General features: G+C 39.7%; 1 protein-coding gene across 5 annotated transcripts in view; it reads left to right on the forward strand.

Moving 5' to 3' along the window:
- The window catches only part of CCDC191 (coiled-coil domain containing 191), a 92,105-nt gene that overhangs the window by 43,931 nt on the left and 24,852 nt on the right, over positions 1-23,322 (forward strand). For 2 of the 5 annotated variants that reach the window (XM_061167168.1, XM_061167170.1), the window contains 5 exons: positions 797-1,043; positions 9,294-9,739; positions 10,517-10,623; positions 12,640-12,722; positions 14,781-14,882. In XM_061167168.1, the coding sequence (XP_061023151.1) occupies positions 797-1,043; positions 9,294-9,739; positions 10,517-10,623; positions 12,640-12,722; positions 14,781-14,882 (985 nt within the window). The remainder of the gene's footprint in view (positions 1-796; positions 1,044-9,293; positions 9,740-10,516; positions 10,624-12,639; positions 12,723-14,780; positions 14,883-23,322) is intronic. The other 3 variants (XM_061167171.1, XM_061167172.1, XM_061167169.1) reach the window with 3 other exon arrangements.

Genomic DNA, 23,322 nt, shown 5'->3' on the forward strand with positions numbered 1-23,322 from the left:
CCCTTTAGAGGGAAATGTAGCTGGCAGTTCCCAACTCCACTCAGTCCTGTCCCCTAACATCATGAAGTTTTCAGAAATCAAAAGGAGCTAGCTCTTCCTTAGGAAGAGAGTGAACCAGACCCCTGCTAGACTGTGAGTGAGCTCTGTGGGAGCAGGTGCCTCGTGTATCCCCTTCGCATACTTCTAGTGTTAACAAGTGTCTGCACAAGGGGGTCCTTCCTTCATGCAGTTTATGGCTTTGGTAAACGAGTCCTTCTCTTCAGAGATCCTTTCCCTGACCAAGTCCTTCCCCAAGGTCCACCCGTATAAGTTCATGTTGATTTTTATGTCTTATACTTAACTAATTATTGACAATTCACTTGTTAAGTTTCATCCCTTTCTCTTTCTCCCAAACCTGTCTTCCTTAGATGTGCAAGTATAGTTGAATATCTCCCTCATGCATTCATATTTTTTTAAGGTAGTTACCCGAATACCTATTCTTTCTGCTCCTTCCCCTCCAGAAGCTCTCAGAAACTATGTTATGGTAATAAAAAAAATTTAGTAAGTCTTTTTGGTGTGACAGAATGGAACAGTCCCTCTTTCTTCTGAGGCAGTGCCTTGAGGTGCCAGTGCCTTCTTTGAGCACAACCTTTGCACTGGGGAATTTTATAAAATGACTCCTTTGAGCTTATATAAAAGAATAAACTGGAGCTATGATGTATCATTCCTAGAACTCCTTTGGACTTGTATTTTATTTATATGATCAACTAAAAGCAGTAAATGGCTTCTTTTTTAATGGAAGTGCTTTGTTGCTTAGAAAACAACAACTGGCCGCTGAGTATAACCGGAAACAAGTTCTCCAACACCATTTTACCGAATGGCAGCATTGGCATCATGTAGAGATCCTAAAGAGAGAACTGGCCATAACAAAGGAGGAAACCAGGAAGAAAATGAATGAGCTGCTGGAGGCAGCATCACTAGGGAAACTCAGTGCAAACATTTCATCAAGCATCAGTCTGCTTGAGGAGGCAACAGCTATGGAGGATCCACCTAGAAATGGAGAGGTAAGATATTTTTCCTTTGCTTAGTCTTCCTGCTTATTACATACTGGGATTTAGCTTTGTCTTTGTATAGCCTGGACTATTCAGTTGGTAAGGAGTCCACCTGCATTGCAGGACACCCTAGTTCAGTTCCTAGGTCGGGAAGTTCCCCTGGAGAAGGGATAGGCTACCCACTCCAGGATTCTTGGGCTTCCCTGGTAGCTCAGTGGTAAAGCCTCTGCCTGTAGTGTGGGAGACTAGGTTCGATCCCTGGGTTGGTAAGATCCCCTGGAGGAGGGCATGGCAACTCACTCCTGTATTTTTGCCTGGAGAATCCCCATGGACAGAGGAGCCTGTCGGGCTACAGTCCATGGGGTTGCAAAGAGTTGGACATGACTGAGTGACTAAACACAGCACAGCACAGCCTGGACTATGTTTGCTGTTGTCAGATTTCCTGGCCTGGGCCATCTAAAAGAGAGAGCTGCTGCAGTGCACAAAGGTTGCCTTTCAGTCAGCATTGACTTTCTTGAAATGAGTCTTCTTTTATAATCACGTATAAACTTTGGAATAGTTGAAATTTGGTAGAGATGTAATATAGACAGGGAATTTAAAACAACTAAGAGAAAGATTCCATCCAAGAACAGATGTATAAAGCATTGTTTAGAATTATTGAACCTCTTATTTGATTGTCAGACATTTCTTTTGTAAATGAGCTTGTGATTTATAAGAGGGGAAGGTTTAATTTTCCTAATAAGAATTCACATGTATTAACTGTAGCAATTGCCAGAAGAAAACGACAAAAAGGAAAAAGAAATGAATGTATATATAAAACAGAAACGGATTCACAGAGGAAAAGTAAAAAATAGGAAAAAGAAAAAAATAGGCAATAATTCCATCATTTAGAGATAACCACTTGCCAGGTGGCGCTAGTGGTAAAAACCTGCCTGCCATTGTGTGAGATGCAGGAGACACAGGTTTGATCCCTGGGTCAGGAAGATCCCCTGGAGGAGGAATTGGCAACCCACTCCAATATTCTTGCCTGAAAAATTCCGTGGACAGAGGAGCCTGGCAGGCTACAGTCCATGGGGTCATAAAGAATCAGACATGACTGAGGATGCAACACACACCAATAACATGTTGAAGTATATAGCCTGGTCTTTTCTCTATTCAAGAATATGCAGATTTTCCTCTTTAATGCTATTTAGCTTTTAAATTTTCTTCAGTCAAGTCACTGAGGATATCTAATTTGCCATAATACAGGAAAAGGAAGGCCTAGTTGATTTACAATATTTTATTAGTGTCAGGTATATAACACAAGTGATTCAGTTATATGTACATATTTTTCAGATTATTTTCCATTATAGGTTATTGTAAGATAATTGCATATAGTTCCTTGTGCCCTTGTTGATATCTCTTTTATACATAGTAGTTTGTATCCGTTAATCCCCTACTCCTAATTTATCTCTTCCCTTCCCCTTTCCTCTTTGGTAACCATAAGTTTGTTTTCTTTGTCTATGAATCTGTTTCTGTTTTGTGTATACATTCATTTGTATTGTTTTTTAGACTCTATACATAAATGATATCACATAATATTTGTCTTTCTCTGTCTGACTTCAGTTAGTATGATATTATCTAGGTCCATGTTGCTGCAAATGGCAATATTTCATTCTTATTTATGGCTGAGTAATCTTCTGCTGGTCCCATCACCTCATGGGAAATAGATGGGGAGACAGTGGAAACAATGTCAGACTTTATTTTTCTTGCTCCAAAATCACTGCAGATGGTGACTGCAGCCATGAAATTAAAAGTCGCTTACTCCTTGGAAGGAAAGTTATGACCAAGCTAGATAGCATATTAAAAAGCAGAGACATTACTTTGCCAACAAAGGTCCGTCTGGTCAAGGCTATGGTTTTTCCGGTGGTCATGTATGGATGTGACAGTTGGACTGTGAAGAAAGCTGAGCGCCAAAATATTGATGCTTTTGAACTGTGGTGTTGGAGAAGACTCTTGAGAGTCCCTTGGACTGCAAGGAGATCCAACCAGTCCATCCTGAAGGAGATAAGTCCTGAGTGTTCATTGGAAGGAATGATGGTGAAGTTGAAACTCCAATACTTTGGCCACCTCATGCAAAGAGTTAACTCATTGGAAAAGACCCTGATGCTAGGAGGGATTGGGGGCAGGAGGAGAAGGGGACGACAGAGGATGAGATGGCTGGATGGCATCACCGACTCGATGGGCATGAGTTTGAGTAAACTCCGGGAGTTTGTGATGGACAGGGAGGCCTGGCGAGCTGCAATTCATGGGGTCACAAAGAGTCGGACACGACTGAGCGACTAAACTGAACTGAACTGAACTGAATCTTCTGCTTTATTTATACATCACATTTCTTAAACCAATTGTCTGTTGATGGGCACTTGAGTTGTTTCCAGGTCTTGGCGATTGTAAATAGGATTGCTATGTTAGTTTTTTAAGGGAACTCTGTACTGTTTTCTACAGTGGATGCACCAATTTACATTCCCACCAATAGTGTGAGAGGATTCCCTTTTCTTCACACCCTCTTCAGCATTTATTATTTGTAGACTTTTTGATGATGGCCACTTTGACCAGTATGAGGTGATACCTCATTGTGGCTTTGATTTGCATTTCTCTGATAATTAGTGATGTTGAGCATCTTTCATGTGCTTGTTGGTCATCTGTATGTCGTCTTTGGAAAAATGTCTGTTTAGGTCTTTTGCCAACTTTTTATTGGGTTGTTTGCTTTTTTGATATTGAGGTGTATGCACTGTTGTATATTTTGGATATTAACCCCTTGTCAGTTGCATTGTTTGCAAATATCTTCTTCCATTTAGTAGACTGTCTTTTTGTTTTGTTGATGGTTTCCTTTGCTGTGTAAAAAGCTTTTTAGTTTGAGTAGGATCACTTTTGCTTTTATTTCTTTTGTTTTGGGAGCCCAATCTAAGATAATGCAGCTATGATTTATGTCCAATTTGCCTATGTTCTCATCTGGAGTTTTATGATGTTGTGTCTTATATTTAGGTCTTTAAACCATTTTGAGTTTTTTTTTTTTTTGAGTTTATTTTTATATGTGGTGTGAAGAAATATTCTAATTTCACTGATTTACATGAGACTGTCCAGCTTTCCCAGTACCACTTGCTGAAGAGACTTTTTTCCTTTGTATACTCTTACCTCCTTGGTTAGAGATTAATCTGCTATAGGTGTGTGAGTTTATTTCTGAGCTCTATATTCTGTTGCATTGTCCTGTATGTCTGTTTTTGTGCTGGTACCATGCTGTTTTAATTACTGTAGCTTTGTAGTGTAGTCTGAGGTCTGGAAGGGCTGTGCCTTCAACTTGATCCTTTTTCCTCAAGACTGCTTTGGCAATTCTGGTTCTTTCATGATTCCATATAAATTTTAGGGTTATTTGTTATAGTTCTGTGGAAAATGTCATGAATATTTTGATAGGGATTGCATTTAATCTGTAGATTTCTTTGGGTAGCATGGCCATTTTAATAATATTAATTCTTCCAATTCAAGAGCATGGGATATCTTCCTGTTTTTTTGAATCATCTTCAGTTTCTTTTATCGGTATTTTGTAGTTTTCAGCATATAGTTTTCAGGCCTTTCACTTCCTTGGTTAAGCTTATTTCTAGATCTCTTTTTAATGCAGTTTTATTTATTTATTCATGTATTACCGAAGTATAATTGATTTTCAGTATTGTGCCAATGTGATGCAGTTTTAAATGGAATTTTTTTTTTTGCTTTCTCTTTCTGATATTTCATTGTTAGTATAAAGCAATGCAGCAGATTTAAATATATTAATCTTATATCTTGCCACTTTACTGAATTCCTTGGTGTTTTTTTTTTTTTTTTTTTTTTGACTCCACTGCACAGTAGGGATGTGTGCATCCCTTGACCAAAGATGGAACCTGTGCCCTGTGTAGTGGAAGTGTGGAGTCCTAACCACTGGACCACCAGGGAAGTTACCTTACTGGATTCATTTATTAGTTCTAATAGTTTGTATACAAAGTCTTTATGGTTTTCTGAATAGAGAATCATGTCTTCTGCAAACAGTGACAGTTTTACCTCTTCTCTTACAATTTGAATACCTTTTATTTCTCTTTCTTGTTGATTGCTGTGTGCTTTCCAATATTATGTTGAATAGCAATGGTGAGAGTGGACATCCTTGTCTTATTCCTGAATTTAGTGGGGAGGCTCTCAACTTTACACAGTTGAGTATTATATTGGCTGTTTATCATAAATGACTTTTATTATGTTGAGATATGTTCTTCTATACCCACTTTGGTGAGAATATACTTTTCTATTTATAATAATGTGATCTGTTTTTCTAAAATTATTTTCCACAATGTAATGAGAGTTTTCTGTGTCACCAAATCTACTTCTACAACAGTAGTTTCCAACTGAGAGTATAACACAGACTCAGACCTACAAAGTCAGAATTTCTGGGTGTGGGTACCATGGTTTTTTTTTGAAGTTCCATGGGTGAACTTGATGAATAAGCCCTGGTTAAGGACTGTCATTCTGTGCCATTGTGTTTAATGACTGCATGAAACTCTATCATGAACCACAGGCTAGACTCTTCTCTGTTGCTAGGCATTTAACTTGTTTCTAGTTTACCACTTTTATAAACAAAGCCTTCATGAACAAGTAGCTAAGTCTTTGCACACATCCATAAGCCTTCACTTTGGATAAATACTTAAAAATAGAATGCACATTTTAAAGACTTTTACCAAATGGCCCTTCCAGGAAGGTTGTTTCAAAGAAGTATCTGTTTTCCTGTTTGATACCATATTTTTTATTTTTGCCAAGTTGACAGGTAAAATATTTTTCATGTTACTGTTACTTCAACATTTGCATTTTTTATTACTAGTGAGGTTAAGCATTTTTTATATTGACCATTTATATATATATATATGTATCTGATAATGAGCATGCTGCTGCTGCTAAGTCGCTTCAGTCGTGTCCGACTCTGTGCGACCCCATAGATGGCAGCCCACCAGGCTCCACCTGCCCTGGGATTCTCCAGGCAAGAACACTGGAGTGGGTTGCCATTTCCTTCTCCAATGTATGAAAGTGAAAAGTGAAAGTGAAGTCGCTCAGTTGTGTCCGACTCTTAGTGACCCCATGGACTGCAGCCTACCAGGCTCCTCTGTCCATGGGATTTTCCAGGCCAGAGCACTGGAGTGGGGTGCCATTGCCTTCTCCAGAAAATGAGTATAGAAAAGTTAATAGTGATTTGTCTCATCATACATTTTGTCCATTTTTGTCCTTGATTATGTATCTTTTTGTTATTTATAGGGACTCTATGTTTTTAAGACTACTGATGCTTTTATTATCATTTATTTTGCAATTTTTTTCATTTTGTTATTTGTCTTGATTTATTTGTGGAGTTTGGTACTGTATACAGTTAAATATCATTTTATTTTTTAATTAGTCTGTCATATTTGAATATTTTTTCTGGTTGTACATTTATTTTAAATTCTGTGTTCTAAGTATACAATAATTAATCTGTCGGGTAACCTGTTGAACTCGTGTTTTTTTTTTTTTTATTTTATATTGGAGTATCATTGATTAACAATATTGTGTTATTTTCAGGTGTACAGCAAAGTGATTCAGTTATACATATACATGTATCTATTCTTTTTCAAATTCTTTTCCCATTAGGTTTTACAAGATATTGAGCCGAGTTCCATGTTCTATACAGTAGGTCCTTGTTGGTTATCTGTTTAAATGTAGCAGTGTGTATTTGTTAATCTCAAACTCTCAATATATCCCTCCCTCAAACCTTCCTCCCTGATGAACCATAAGTTCATCCTCTAAGTATAAGTTTTTATAAAGTCAATCCTCTCAGTTTTTTCTTTCTTAATTGCATTTGGATGTTAATTGTCATTCGGAAAAGGACCTCTGCCCCCTTACCTCCAACCTGGCCCCTGCACCCTTCTGCATAATGCTGTTGAGTACTAAAGTCAAACGTGTGAAGTTAAATTGACCACTGCATGATCCCCAGCCTTGCTTTTTATTGTGATTACTGCCAGCAAGTAGGCAGGTTTTAACTTAAGCTTAGTCTCTCTCTGCAGAGGAGGGTCATGAGGGTGCTTTTTTGGATTTATGTAACATTTTGGTCCCTTCCCTTAGGCAGCTTAGCCTTGATGTTAGTTAGATAATTTTGTTTCCATTGAGACCCAAGAGAATCTTCTATGTAAATAGCTATGTGAAGCCTTTTACATCACAAAGTTCCACTGTTATCTTCAAATGGAAGAAGTCAGCAGAAAGTCCTTTGTTACCTGCAGAAAAATTGCTACATGTGTATATAATTTAGACTCAAGAAAAAAGTCTTCAGATCTCTGAAGTCAAGATAAAAGATTTTATCAAGAAAAGATAAAGTTGTAAAAAGTAGAACAAATGAAAATAAAAGGCTATAATACACTCTATAGATTACTAGATAAATTCCGATCTTGCCCAGAGTAGACAGTGTAACATGAACAAATGAATATATAAAATCTATACTTAGATGCTCAGTAATTATACCGTCAGAGGGACATATGTACTATGAACACATATCTTACACCTTGAAATTTTTTGAAATTATCAGTTAGCTAATAGAGGAGATTTTCTCTAATTGGGCTCAATTAGAGAAACAGAAAAGTCCTGTTTAATGGTACAGTGGTACAATCTGTACCATTAAACAAAAATGTTTAATGGTACAATCTGTACCATTAAGATTTTCTTTCATTCTCTTATTTTCACCTTAAAAGTTACCATGATCCAAAAGAAATCTTGTTGCTGTACTCAAGGCTTTTATAGTCTTGCTGGGTTAATAATGCATCAATACCACAAAGTTTAAAAGGACCTAAAACACATACCCTGCTTGACACTAAATTGCTTAAGCAGGTGTTCTCATGAATAAAGGTCCACTGACATTTCTGAAATAGAAGGCTATTTTTTAAAGTATTTTAACATTTCAGAGTTTCCATATATTACATCTTTCGCTTTTGCTGAGTCTGTGGAAAATATTTCCATCATCATGAAAATTATCTATGAGTTCCCAAGTATGGCACCCTGATGGAGCTAGAAGCTTCTATGATACAAGATAGTTTATAGTATTTTTCTCCTAACACCACTGTGGATGACAGAATCAAAAACTGATCAGACCTTAGACCATGGAATCAAACTATTCTAGAAGAAACATTTTAACTGTGACATCATTTTAACCAGCTTAACTTTTTCTGACTAATGAGTCTGTTTCTTTCCCATCTGTATAGAATTTATAATTGAGTACAACACCTTAATCTGTTAAATGAGATTTATGTGATAAAGCCTTAAAAACTATTAAGCCTTATGCTAATACAAAATATTAGGTAGCATTAGTCTTATATAATGTAGGTATTTGCCCAGTGGGCTTGCAAACACTTCCCACAAATGAACTCTTTGGAATAGCTGGAGACAGTATGGTTTAATCCAGGCCTTGATCCTGAAATAGATAAATACCCTGTGATTAATTTATTAGTGGCAAGAGAGACATTGGAAGAACTGTCATTAAAGAGCTGTTATTATTAAAGAGCTATTATTGATTTGTAAAGTTTTTCTTTAGTTGTCAAGCATTCTTGAGAAAGAATATGTACTTTGCCATAATATTTTCAATTTCTTGTAAAGTGAAAGTGTTAGTTGCTCAGTCGGGTCTGATTATTTGCGACTCCATGGACTGCAGCCCACCAGGCTCCTCTGTCCATGGAATTCTCCAGGCAAGAATACTGAAGTGGGTAGCTATTCCCTTCTCCAGGGGATCTTCCCAACCCAGGAATCGAACCTGGATCTCCTGCATTGCAGGCAGATTCTTTACCATCTGAGCCACCAGGGAAGCCCATTTCCTGCAAAATTCAGGGTCAGTTCATGCAAATTAAATTCCCGGGATGTATATCTGTAGTAATCATGCCCAATTTCTAAATGAACTATCCAAATTAGATATTTCTAAGAGCATATTTTTCTGATCACAAATATCCTGGCCATGGCAATAGTTTCTGTGATTGTACCCACTGTCCCACCAGGTTCTGTGGTGAGCAACAGTACACATTCTAAGAGTGACTCACAAGGCTAAGACTGGCAGCCTCTGAGATAGCCGGGCAGAAGCCCATAGCAGCCGTGACTGGGGTCAGGGCAGTTGTGCCATTGAACAGAGCGGCGCTGACTGGGGGGAGATAGAGCTCATCAGCACAGTCCTTTAAATGGATGAGATACAACATATTCCTTATCTCTCAGGTGGCTGCTGTCCCTGCTTTGTGGGAAAAGCCTCCCTCGGGGAGTAGTGGTTGTCTGCCCAGCTACTACCTAGGAAGACCAACAAAGAGCATCTTGCAGGTTCCCCTCCAAAAGGCCCCTCCAGATACGTCTGACAGTAAGCCACACAAGGGCCCAGGTGATGAGCCCTCCCAACAGCCTGGTAACAAAAAGAAGTTCAGAACCAGCAGCCGGAAAGCAGAACCTGTTTGCATGAGTCATTTCTGCAACCGCCATATCTTCCAGCAGCAGCTGATTGAAAAGCAGAAGAAGAAACTTCAGAAACAGCAGAAAACAATTCTGGAGCTGAAGGAAAACCAGCGGCTGGCAGAGGCTCAGCGGGCAGCAGGGCTTACACACCCACAGAGCTGCCAGCTGTCAAACCCGGGAGAAGATGAATGGGAAGGAATCTGTCAGGTGCTTCCAAAGTATGTTCATTGTGTTGGAACACTCTCTGGAGTCTTTGTTTTTTGTTTTTTTGTTTTTTTTTTACTTTGTAGTCAAAAGGTTCCTGAATTTTACCCAGCATCCACACTCCATAATTGCTTATTGTGCATGTGCAAAGCAGAGAGGCCCCATACGTTGTGATTGGTATGTGAGAGATACCAAAAGGTATTTAAGGCAAGTGGCTGCCTATAAGGATCCAGTTGTATACAGTTAGCAACTGTATTGTAGCTGCCTTTGTCTGAGGAGCTCTGTCACTCTACCAGTAAAAGAGGAAAATGCTTACTTGCTCTAACTCGATTTCTGGATTCCTGATTATGTTTAGGGCTGAGAAGCCAGGTCAGACAATATCAGGTCTAAATGGAGCAGCCCTAAGGGATGGCTATTTACCTAGCTTAAGTCTGTAGTTGTTAGAGATAAACATCTTTGAACCTAGAATAATAGTCCAAATTTCTCAAAAGCTCTTTAAAATGGTTTTAGACATGCTTGTGACATACTCAGTATATGTGATAAATGGTAGGGTAAGAAGTGGGCAGTATGTATTGATCTGAAGCACTGGGTTGGGAGTCAGAGCACCTGACTCACATCATAGACTCAGGCCAATCACTCAACCTTTCCATGCCTCATTATACCAATTTATTGAATGGGTATAATAATACATAGTTATTTCAGAGAATAAGGATTAATTAAAGTTTATAAAAGACTTTGAGTTCTGAAATTAGTGATTGGTCTGAATTCTTTTCCCTTTTTTTTCCCCCCAGTTCACCTGTTGCTTCCCTTGGGACTGAAGGTAGTGACTCCCGAAATTCTCTTGCTGGACCCAGAAGGAATACAAGGCAGTTGATGGCGCCCCATCCCATACTGAAAGGCAGGGCTATCTCGGTGGGACCTGGGTTATGGTTATCTTTCCTCCTGGAGTAGGATATGTTGGGACTGAATCTGGCAACTGTTGGGTTTTGAGACTTAGCAGAACCTGGTCAAAGTCTAAGATGGGTAGATACGTGACAAGTAGATACACCAGAGAACACCATGACTTTTTCCCTACCCCTCCTGCCAAACTTTCTGGTCCTCCTGGCCAGTACAAAAACAAAACATTGCTGAAAGGTTTAATCATTTTTTTGTAATTTGAGATTTGGATTGTGTTTTTAAAATGGGACAGTTCACAAAGAAATTCTGAGTAGCTTCTAAGAATAAACACCCAAGGTCACCTGTCATTGTACTTTTTAACATTAAAATACAGATCAGTTTACAGTAATCTACATCAAGTTATTACATCATTTTATAATGAACTGTGCCTTGATGACAGGCTTCTAGAATGAAATCTATAAACCAGACATTTTAATAACATTTTTGATGTGCATAGGAATCATTATTTAAACCAAACCATACTATGGAAAGAGAAGCATTCCTTAGAACTCACCTAGTGAAACTGCTAGTTGTTTTTACTCTGTCCTTAGTCATGCACTGAACATATGTTTGTGTGAAGTGGTAGACACTTTGACAATTTTATTGTGGCTTGTAAATCTGACTTTTTACCTTTGGTAGGAATGCTGCCCTGACAGGAAGTGATGTCACAGAAGTACACTGTACCTGCAGTCCCTTCCTGTTAATGAAAAAAATCAGCCATCTGTGCATTGACTCTCTGCCAAGTTAGCAGTTTATGATCTCTTTGTCCATCATTAAGGATGATCAGGAAGTGCCCAGTTTGGTTTGATTATTTTTAAGAAATTATTATTTGATCAAAGAGTTAGCATGTTTTGGAACACCTGGCTATTTTCAGGTAATCTTTAATGACTAGCTCTAGAAAAGATGAAAAAAGGGCATATTACCACAGGCTCTGCCTCTTGGGGCTCTCACTTTAATCCTCTAATCTTATTTCTGCCTCCTTAAAGACAGTCTCATTCCTGCCATCTGTGTGCCACACTATTCTTTTTCCAGCAAAGCCAACACTTTATATCTATAAGAAATAGCCTGCTGGGTTTTTTTTTTTAATTCTTGAAACTTGGACTTCAATTTTCTTCTCTGTAACACAGCACAAGGAACCTAAAGTAACCATTGGCTGAGTTAGGGGAGCAGAACTTGATACTCCTCCCACCCATGCTCCTCTGCATGAAACCTCAGCTGGTGACAGTCATATTATCAGGCCATCTTGCACATTTGCTTCTTTTGGATCGATATTTAATAAACTGTCAAGAACAGGAGTCTGACACTTAAATTCGTTCAGATGCCAGTTCTTCAGATGCCTAGTACAATTCCATTTCCTGCCCATCTGGATATCCCGGCCCTAAAACTAGTTTAAAATGTGGTCATCATGACCCCAAACCTCAGTTTGTTTGTTGTTGTTGTCACATATACAGACATACATAGTAACCTAGGAGAAAGTAGCAAATTCAATGGTATTTGAGGAGTGATTCTGTTCTCAAAATATTTGTTAGATGTAATTAAAGTTCTTGACATTCATTAAAGGAATTGCCAAATTAAAATTCTGGTTTCTGGATTTCATGTACTAAAAGTTTCTTCAAGACACATTATCTTATTTCAACCAGTGAACAATTCTAATAGAAATGTGAACAAAAACATAATCTGAAAATTGTTCATCATGGCCAAGGATGGGATTGTCAGTCCTTAACCTGTAGGATGTGTGTGTATGTGTGTATATACCTATACATGCTGTATAATTACAATTTCTGTAATTGTATTTTTATATAAATTTTATGCACATATATATACACATATATATATGTGTGTGTGTGTGTGTATATATATATATATTTGGCATTGTGAAATATAGAAAAGAAAACTTGAACACTAAATTTTACCATAAAATGGAGACATTTCTTTTCCAGTGTTCCTTATATTTTTTGGAACTCTTACTGTTTTCTAGCCATGGAAGAGAGAGCAGTTCAGCGAGCTGAACGTAGGCGGATCTTGGCAGAGAAGAAGAAAAAACAAGAAGAGGAGAAATTGGTAATAAATCAAGAATGCAAACTGAGGCAAGAAAAAGGATCTGTATAGGCCTTCATTAAAAACTGAAACCTAGGTTGTTTAAGGCCACTAAGACAGTAGCATAACACCAACTTTGGATATGGCTTTTTGCCTCCTGGCCTGAACTCTGTAATAGTTTCAGGAAAATGAAGAGAAGGAGCATCAGCATCATTAGTATAGCAACAATGAAATGTTTTGAAAGTTGATAGAGCTAGCAAATTAGGAGATTTACACATAACCAAGACTGATGTGTAACGGGTGAATGTTCAACCTGATAAGTTTACAAAGGTGGGTAATTTTTTTTTTAATTGGAGGCTAATTACTTTACAGTATTATAGTGGTTTTTGCCATACATCAACATGAATCAGCCATGGGCACACGTGTGTTCCCCATCCAGAACACCCCTCCCACCTCCCTCCCCATCCCATCCCCCAGGGTCATCCCAGTGCACCAGCCCTGAGCACTCTGTCTCATGCATTGATCCTGGACCGGCGATTCACTTCACATATGATAACAACATGTTTCAACACTACCCTCTCAAATCATCCCACCCTTGCCTTCTCCCACAGAGTCAAAAAGACTTTTCTTTACATCTGTGTCTCTTTTGCCGTCTCGGATATAGGGTCATCGTTAGCATCTTTCTAAATTCCATATATATGTGTTAGTATATTGTATTGGTGTCTTTCTTTCTGACTTACTTTACTCTGTATAATACGCTGCAGTTTCATCCACCTCATTAGAACGGATTCAAATACATTCTTTTTAATAGCTGAGTAATATTCCATTGTGTATATGTACCACAGCTTTCTTATCCATTCGTCTGCCAGTGGACATCTAGGTTGCTTCCATGCCCTGGCTATTGTACACAGTGCTGTGATGAACACTGGGGTACACGTGTCTCTCAATTCTGGTTTCCTCAATGTATATGCCCAGCAGTGGGATTGCTAGGTTGTATGGAGGTTCTATTTCCAGTTTTTTAAGGAACCTCCACATTGTTCTCCATAGTGACTGTACTAGTTTGCATTCCCACCAACAGTGTAAGAGGGTTCCTTTTTCTCCACCCCCTCTCCAGCATTTATTGTTTATAGACTTTTTGATAGCAGCCATTCTGACTGGCCTGAGATGGTACCTCATTGTGGTTTTGATTTGCATTTCTCTGATAATGAGTGATGTTGAGCATCTTTTCATGTGTTTGTTAGCCATCTGTATGTCTTCTTTGGAGAAATGTTTCTTTAGTTCTTTGACCCATTTTTTGATTGGGTTGTTTATTTTTCTGGAATTGAGCTGCAGGAGCTGCTTGTATATTTTTAGATTAATTCTTTGTCAGTTGCTTTGTTTGCTATTATTTTCTCCCATTCTGAAGGCTGTCTTTTCACCTTGCTTATAGTTTAAAGGTGGGAAATTCTTAACCTTCCAAAGTCTTGATCTGGACTGCCAAAAGGAAATTTTGTAGGGGCTTCCCTGGTGGCTCAGCAGTAAAGAATCCGCCTGCGATGCAGGCAACCCAGGTTGAATCCCTGGGTCGGGAAGATTCCCTGGAGAAGGGAATGGCAATCCACTCCAGTATTATTGCCTGGAGAATTCCATGGACAGAGGAGCCTTGCAGGCTACAGTCCATAGGGTCACAAAGGTTCGGACACAACTAAAGCGACTGAGCATGCAAGAAAAAATAAATAGTTCTAACAGTTTTGTTTGTTTTGGTGAAATGGAAGAAAATTTTTTCTTATACTGTGTATAGTTTGGACTTAGTATTTCATAAATGAAATAAGAACTAAAGAGTAATCATTTTATGGTGAAAAGTTAATGCTCTCATTCATGTTCAGCCTCATCTTCCCAAGTAGAAGAGAATCCCTCTGGAGAAACAGTTAAGTTATACAACTGACCACCTGTTACTTGGGTTTTCTACTTTTAATACATAGTGCAGGCTTCTTCCAGAGACTGGGTGAGCACTTTGGTAGATAGTGGACTTTCCTCAACATAAACAATCTTATTTCTGTGCAAATTGAGGGTCTGATTTTTACAAATTCTAATCTTGATCAGGCCCAGTTAAAGGCCCAAGAGGAGGAGCGTCAGAAGAGGGAGGCAGAAGAAAAGGAGGCTCAGCTTGAGAAAAAAAGAGAAGAGAAGAGACTGAAGAAAATGGTTAGTAGTTTCTGTTTGGTCAGCCACCTATCCCATGAAGCCTGCTGTGTGTGATCTTATAGTCCTATGCACCTTCCCTCCCCAGAATTTCTGTCTAGAACACTCTTCTCTCACCTCCACCCTCTTTTCTACCTTACTTAATAACAACCTGCTCACTCCTCAGATCTTAACTTAACCCAATTAGCCTTTCCTGCCTTGCCCCACCCTCCTTTCTAACCAGGGTTAGGTGAGATCCCCTTTATGGATTCTGAGTATATTTCCTTCAAAGTATTGGGTTGGCCAGAAAGTTCTATCCTGCATGCAACTGAAAATGAATTAACCCCTTTCCCAGAAGAGGAAGTAAAGTCCTTGAATGATGTTTATCCTTCTCCTTTCTATCCCCTAACTTAAATGCTATAATATAAAATTAACAGTACTGAAATACCATGACACAAAGTCAGTACATCTTTTGTTACATGATTAGAGAATAAGAGTGGAAATAGAACAAGATACGTATACGCACAAACATACTCACAGCAAAATAAGAAGGGAATACTTATGACAATTCCAATCTTCATTTCTGTAACCAGTCAAGTGGATGTAGTTGGTATTTATAGTTACCTTCTTCCACTAGCCACTACCCCTTTGTCCTCAGTGAGCATCTCTGCTAGTTATGGGGTGACCTGAACCTTCATTCTCGAAGGGTTTGGCCTGTTAGTAGTCCGGCATGGATTGGGTTGTAGTTTTCCTTTCACCTTATCACAGGGCATGATAATACTAAAAGATACCCTAAGGGTTCTCCTGTATTCCAGTCATATTCTTCTTCACCTCCATTGAGGAGTAGTACCAATTCCCCCTTAGTGACCAGGGTCAGTCACCCCAGCCAGCACTTCCTTATTTACCTTTTGATTCAGAGGCTTGAGGAACCCACAAGGCCTAGGTGGCATTGTTTTCAGTTCAGTGGAATCACTGTGTATCTCCTTATGGAAGCATTCCCCCATTTGGAACCAAGATCTCTAGGCCAACAGAACATTTATTTGTAAGAAAAGGAAGCCAGAAATTTTCCTAGTGAATGGTGCCACTCCCACTTCCACCCCTAGCTTCCTGGAGAAACAGTACCATATATTGGATGCTGATTCAGAGTATAGACAGCCTTCTGGAGATCCTTACCCTAGACCTGCAAGGTACTGCCACCTAACTGGTGTTGCAACTCGGTCTTCCAAAGGTCATAACACCATTCTGGCGAGCAAGCTGCTTCAGGGTGGTGGTAAGACCAGTAAATTCCATGTGTATGGGTCCATTGCTCCACTTCTTTTGCTGTCAAGTGAGTTCCGTGATCAGAAGCAATGCTGTGTGGAAATCACGATAGTGAAGAAGGCATTCAGTAAACCTAAGGATGGTCGGACTGCCATGACAAAACACCACAGAGCAGGTGGCTTACATGAGAAAACTTAATTTTCTCACAGTCTAGGAGGCTGGATGTTGAAGATCAGGGTGCTAGCATGGTTGGTTTCTGATGAGAGCTCTCTTCCTGGCAGCAGAAGACCACCTTCTCAGTGTATCGTCCCATGTCCTTTCCTTGGCGCATGTACACAGAAGGGGAGAGTGACAGTATGTAAGTTCTCTGGTGTCTCTTCTTATAAGTATACTAGTCCTACCCTTAGAGCTTATCATAAGTTATTTAAAATTCCGTCTCTGATAGTTCCAACATCTTTGTGATATGTGGGTTTTGTTCTGATGATGGCTTTATCTTTTCAGACTGTGTTAATTTCTTATTTTTTAATGTCTTTATTTTTTGTTGTTGTTGAAAGCCAGACATGTACAGGGCAATGGAAACTGAGGTAAATGGGCCTTTAGTGTGGAGATTTGTGTTAATCTAGCCAGGAGTCAGTCTACGTTTGAAGTTTGTTGTTGCTATGAGCACCATAGACTTCAGTTTTTTCTAGTGACTATTTTTTTGTCCCCTCTTTTGGCTCTAGGTCTTCCCTTTGTGTGGTTCCCTGAGGAAACCTGTCTCTTGGCAGTCCTCCAGTTGTACTCCACTGTCATTATGAGGTTTGCTAGCACACCGGTGTGCTGAGGATGAGTGGAGCATTCTCTAATGTTGTGATGAATCTCACTCTTTGGAGTGCACAGTATTGGCCATTCAGAAGAATTTTGGCTCTTACTCTAGGGTCAGAGATTTTCCTTGCCCCTGTGCTCCCTTCTTTCAGTCTCCACTGTCTCTGTCTGTGATCTTATAGCACTTCGCTTTGTGAGGTTCCTTCTACACTTAAATGAGATAAGGAGGTTACTCTGGTCAGAGTTCCCCTCCCCCAGTGGCAGCAGCCTCAGCCTAATGCCTTCAGGTGGTGCTGCTTGCAGGTGAAGGCCAGAAGAAGAGTCTGGGCAGATTTTCCAGAGGTTGCTGTTCCTCTGCCCCAGCTAGACCCATGATGGGGACTTTATCTGAACTCTCCCTTGATCTTCCCTGTGAAAGTCTGGTGGAGTTCCTTGCTGTCCAAGGGACTCTCAAGAGTCTTCTCCAAGACCACAGTTCAAAAGCATCAATTCCTGGGCGCTCAGCTTTCTTTACAGTCCAACTCTCACATCCATACATGACCACTGGAAAAACCAGAGCTTTGACTATATGGACCTTTGTTGGCAAAGCAATGTCTCTGCTTTTTAATATGCCGTCTAGGGTGGTCATAACTTTTCTTCCAAGGAGCAAGTGTCTTTTCATGGCTGCAGTCACCATCTGCAGTGATTTTGGAGCCCAAAAAAATAAAGTCAGCCACTGTTCCCATTGTTTCCCCATCTATTTGCCATGAAGTGAGTGGGACCAGATGCCATGATCTTAGTTTTCTGAATGTTGAGTTGTAAGCCAACTTTTTCACTCTCCTCTTTCACTTTGATCAAGAGGCTCTTTAGTTCTTCTTCACTTTCTGCCATAAGTGTGGTGTTATCTGCATATCTGAGGTCATTGATATTTCTTGTGCTTCCAGCAGTCTGTGCTTCATCCAGCCCATCGTTTCTCATGATGTATTCTTCGTATCAGTTAACAAAGCAGGATGACAATATACAGCCTTGATGAACTCGTTTCCCAATTTGGAACCAGTCTGTTGTTCCATGTCCAGTTCTGTTGCTTTTTGACCTGCATACAGATTTCTCAGGAGGCAGGTCAGGTGGTCTGGTATTCCCATCTCTTTAAGAATTTTCCAGTTTGTTGTGATCCACATAGTCAAAGGCTTTGGCATAGTCAATAAAGTAGAAGTAGATGTTTTTCTGGAACTCTCTTGCTTTTTCGATGATCCAATGGATGTTGGCAATTTGATCTCTGATTCCTCTCCTTTTCTAAATCCAGCTGAACATCTGGAAGTTCATGGTTCATGTACTGTTGAAACCTGGCTTGGAGAATTTTGAGCATTACGTTACTAGCGTGTGAGATGAGTACAGTTGTGCGGTACTTTGAGCATTCTTTGGCATTGCCTTTCTTTGGGATTGGAATGAAAACTGAACTTTTCCAGTCCTGTGGCCACTCCTGAGTTTTCCAGCATTCCAGGATGTCTGGCTCTAGGTGAGTGATCACACCATTGTGATTACCTGTGTTGTGAAGATCTTTTTTGTATAGTTCTTCTGTGTATTCCTGCCACCTCTTCTTAATATCTTCTGCTTCTGTTAGGTTCATACCATTTCTGTCCTTTATTGTACCCATCTTTGCATGAAATGTTCCCTTTGTGTTTCTAATTTTCTTGAAGAGATCTCTAGTCTTTCCCATCCTATTGTTTTTCTCTATTTCTTTGCATTGATCACTGAGGGAGGCTTTTTTATCTCTCCTTGCTATTCTCTGGAACTCTGCATTCAAATGGTATATCTTTGCCTTTCTCCTTTGCCTTTCACTTCTCTTCTTTTCACAGCTATTTGTAAGGCCTCAGACAACCATTTTGCCTTTTTGCATTTCTTTTCCATGGGGATGGTCTTGATCCCTGTCTCTTGTACAATGTCACGAACCTCCATCCATAGTTCTTCAGGCACTCTGTCTAACAGATCTAATCCCTTGAATCTGTCTGTCACTTCCACTGTATAATCATAAGGGATTTGATTTAGGTCATATTTGAATGGTCTAGTGGTTTTCCCTACTTTCTTGAATTTAAATCTGAATTTGGCAATAAGGAGTTCATGATCTGAGCCACAGTCAGCTCCCAGTCTTGTTTTTTCTTACTGTGTAGAGCTTCTTCATCTTTGGCTGCAAAGAATATAATCTGTCTGATTTCAGTATTGATCATCTGGTGATGTCCATTTGTAGAGTCTCCTCTTGTGTTGTTGGAAGAGGGTGTTTGCTATGACAGTGCGTTCTCTTGGCAAAACTCTGTTAGCCTTTGCCCTGCTTCATTCTGTACTCCAAGGCCAAATTTGCCCATTACTCCAGTTATTTCTTGACTTCCTATTTTTGCATTCTAGTCCTCTAAGATGAAAAGGACATGTGTTCTGGGTGTTAGTTCTAGAAGGTCTTGTAGGTCTTCACAGAACTGTTCAGCTTCTTCAGCGTTACTGGTTGGGGCATAGACTTGGATTACTGTGATGTGTAGGGTTTGCCTTAGAAACGAACAGAGATCATTTTGTCGTTTTTGAGATTGCATCTAAGTACTGCTTTTGAGACTCTTTTGTTGACTATGATGGCTACTCCATTTCTTCTAAGGGATTCTTGCCCACAGTAGTAGATATAGTGGCCATATGAGTTAAATTCACCCATTCCAGTCCATTTTTGTTTGCAGATTCCCAAAATGTCTATGTTCACTCTTGCCATCTCCCGTATGACCACTTCCACTTTGCCTTGATTCATGGACCTAACATTTCAGGTTCCTTTGCAGTATTGCTCTTTAGAGCATCAGACTTTACTTCCATCATCAGTCACATCCACAACTGGGTGTTGTTTTTGCTTTGGCTCTGTCTCTTCATTCTTTCTGAAGTTATTTCTCCACTGATCTCCAGTAGCATATTGGGCACCTACCAACCTGGGGAGTTCATCTTTCAGTGTCCTATCTTTTTGCCTTTTCATACTGTTCATAGGGTTCTCATGTTGTAGCCACACATTCTGGGAAACAAACTCACTCAGAAGGACAATGCAGATAGTGGAGTGCAGTTTATTACACCGGCGGGCCCAAGGCAAAGTCTCCTCTTAGCCAAGGACCCCGACCAGCATTTGTGAAAATTTTTTATACCCCGTGTGTACATGTCCAAACCCACCACCCTAAATTCCTTGAGACTTACATAAACTAAGGAAGGGTAAATACAATCCCAATAACCCCATCACTCACGTGCTGTGTGCTCAGACAGTTAAACAATTAGCCAATAATCAATAAGCACGAGGTTACACTCCGACAGGTACAGAGAAATTTATGGCCTGTCTGGAGGAAGGGGTGATTAGTGTATGTGTTCTCTTAGGCGATGAGTAACCTGGATACCATCTTCAAGATTCCCCAGTCCAGAGGGGGGTCTTATCCTTCTGTTGTCGTTTCCATAGACACTAAACACAGAGTTCAGAGTCCATTGGAGAGATGACCGAGCATGATCAGCATGAACAGGCCTAAGATGGAGTCCAGGCCCTATGAATTCCTTCTTCACTCACGGCAAGAATACTGAAGTGGTTTGCCATTCCCTTCTCCAGTGGACCACGTTTTGTCAGAACTCTCCACCATGATCTGTCCATATCGGGTGGCCCTACATGGCATGGCTGATAGTTTCATTGAGTTAGACCAGGCTGTGGTCCATGTGATCAGATGATTAGTTTACTGTGATTGTGGTTTTCAGTCTATCTGCTCTCTGATGGAGAAGGATAGGAGGCTTATGGAAGCTTCCTAATGGGAGAGACTGACTGAGGGGGAAACTGAGTCTTGTTCTAAGGCGGCCTCTGGGAGGTCCAAAGTGTTAGTCGCTCAGTCATGTCCGAATTTTTGTGATCCCATGGACTGTAGCCTGCCAGGCTCCTCTGTCCTTGGAATTCTCCAGGAAGGAATACCGGAGTGGGTTGCCATTCCCTTCCCCAGGGATATTCCCAACCCAGGGATCAAACCCAGGTCTCCTGCATTGCAGGCAGATTCTTTACCATCTGAGCCACCGGGAAGCCCGAAGGTCCACAAGGGGCAGGTTAAATATGAGACACCTACTAGACATCGAAATGAAAACATTATATAGGCACTTGAATATGTAAGCTTGGATATCAAGATTACAGTAAGGAATCTGGCCATCAAAAACATGTCAGTGTTTTAATGCTCTAGACATGAATGAAATCAACTTGGGATATTATGTGGAGAGAGAAGAAATGCAAAAATCCAGGATCATGTCTGAGAGTATATGAATAACTACTCAAGAGGATGAGCTAGTGAGGTAGAAAGAATAGCAAGAGAATTGTTTATTGAAAAGCTGAGAGAAAAAAAGTATTTCTAGAAGAAAGTGATGGTAGTTAACTGGGCTAAATGCTGCTGGGTGCAGTTAAAAAGAGGACAGACAAACTTTTATTTGGCAACATGGAGATTGCTCATGACATAGACAAGAGTGCTTTTAGTGGACTGCTGGGAAGGGAGCCCCATTTCAGGAAGTTGACGAAAGAATAGGTGGTGAGGCAATAGAGACCATGCATGTGGTAGAGGTCACATGGGGTCAAAGAAGAACTTTTGTTTTCTGTTGGTGATTGGTCTTTTTTGTGTTATTTTGTTAAAAGATGGGCGGTACCAGTACATATTTGCATATTTATGGGAATGGTCTAGTAGTGAGATAAAAAATCATGATACAGTAGAGCAAAGACCATAAATTACAGGAGTGCCTAAGTGGGAATACGTCCCAGAGCACAATGAAAGGGTGACTTATAAAGGATCGAAGGCAAGGTGTGAGAATGGTGTCAAAAGTTCATCAGGCACTCTGTTATTCTTCTTAACCTTGCTGTAATTCCTTGTCTTTCTTTCAAAGCAGTAGTGATGGAAATATATATATATATGTATATATACATACATACATATATGTGCTTCCTCGGTGGTTCAGACAGTAATGAATCTGCTTGCTTATGTGGGAAATCCAGGTTTGATCCCTGGGTCAGGAAGATCCCCTGGAGAAGGGAATGGCAACCTACTCCAGTATTCATGCCTGGAGAATTCCATGGATAGAGGACCCTGGCGGGGTACAGTCCACGGCGTCACAAAGAGTTGGAAATGACTCAGTAACTAACACTCAGTTTTCATTTGTGTGTGTGTGTATGCAAGCATGCTTACAATTGTGCCTGACTCTTTGCAATCTTGTGCAAAGAGGATACCCAACAAACAACATGAAACAAATGACTCATTTGTTTCATGTTGTTTGTTGAGTAATTTAAATCAGAAAGATACCCTGATTTTGTGTTCCTTTTTAGCCTGAGTGAAGTATGCTCTGTAAAACCTTAGGTGCATAGATCACCCTCCGCCGCGCCCCCCGCCCCCCCCAGTATAAGCGTCATCTCAAGGCAGACACTTTCGTTTCATGTTATCCTCCCAGTAAATCTTAGATGCAGGCATTATGGACATTTTATATACAAGTAAGTGGAAAATATAGTAATAATAGTAAAACACAATCAACTGTATTGAGGAATCCTTAATCAAGGCAGGAAATACACATCTAAATTGCTATATATGAAAACAGAATTTTGGCTCAAGAAGATCTCTGGTTTATTCAACGTTTTTCTACTTTTCCATGGAAAAGTGGAATTTTTTTTTAATTTACAAACAAATAAATGCTGGAGACAGTGTGGAGAAAAGGGAACCCTCCTACAATGTTGGTGGGAATGTAAATTGGTGCAGTCACTATGGAGAACAGTGTGGAAGTTCCTTAAAACTAAAAATAGAGCTACTGTATGATCCAGCAATCCCACTCCTGGGTATTTATCCAAAAAAGTTGAAAACCCTAGTTGGAAAAGATATATACAGCCCAGTGATCATTGTAGCACTATTTACAAAAATCAGCACTATTTACAATAAATTTACAATAATTTACAATAATGGAAGCAACCGAAATGTCCATCAACAGAGAACTAGATAAACAAGATGTGGTACATATATGGTGTGGAATATAACTCAGTCGTAAAATAAAAGAACAAAATAATGCCATTTATAGCAACATAGGTGGACCTAGAGTTTGTCATATTGAGTAAAGTAAGTTAGACACAGAAAGATAAATATCATATGATATTGCTTATATGTGGAATCTAAGAAAAGGGTACAAATGAACTTATCTACGAAATAGAGTTTCAGAAATAGAAAACAAACTTACAGTTACCAAAGAGGAAAGGTGAGTGGGATAAATAAATTAGGAATTTGGGGAAAGGGATAAGTTAGGAGATTGGGACTGACATATACACACTACTATAATGTAAAATAGATAACTAATAAGGACCTGCTGTGTAGCACAGAGAACTTTACTTGATACTCTGTAATGGCCAGTATGGGAAGAGAATCTT

This window comes from Dama dama, chromosome 19 (assembly GCF_033118175.1).
Source record: "Dama dama isolate Ldn47 chromosome 19, ASM3311817v1, whole genome shotgun sequence".
Taxonomy (NCBI): Eukaryota; Metazoa; Chordata; class Mammalia; order Artiodactyla; family Cervidae; genus Dama; species Dama dama.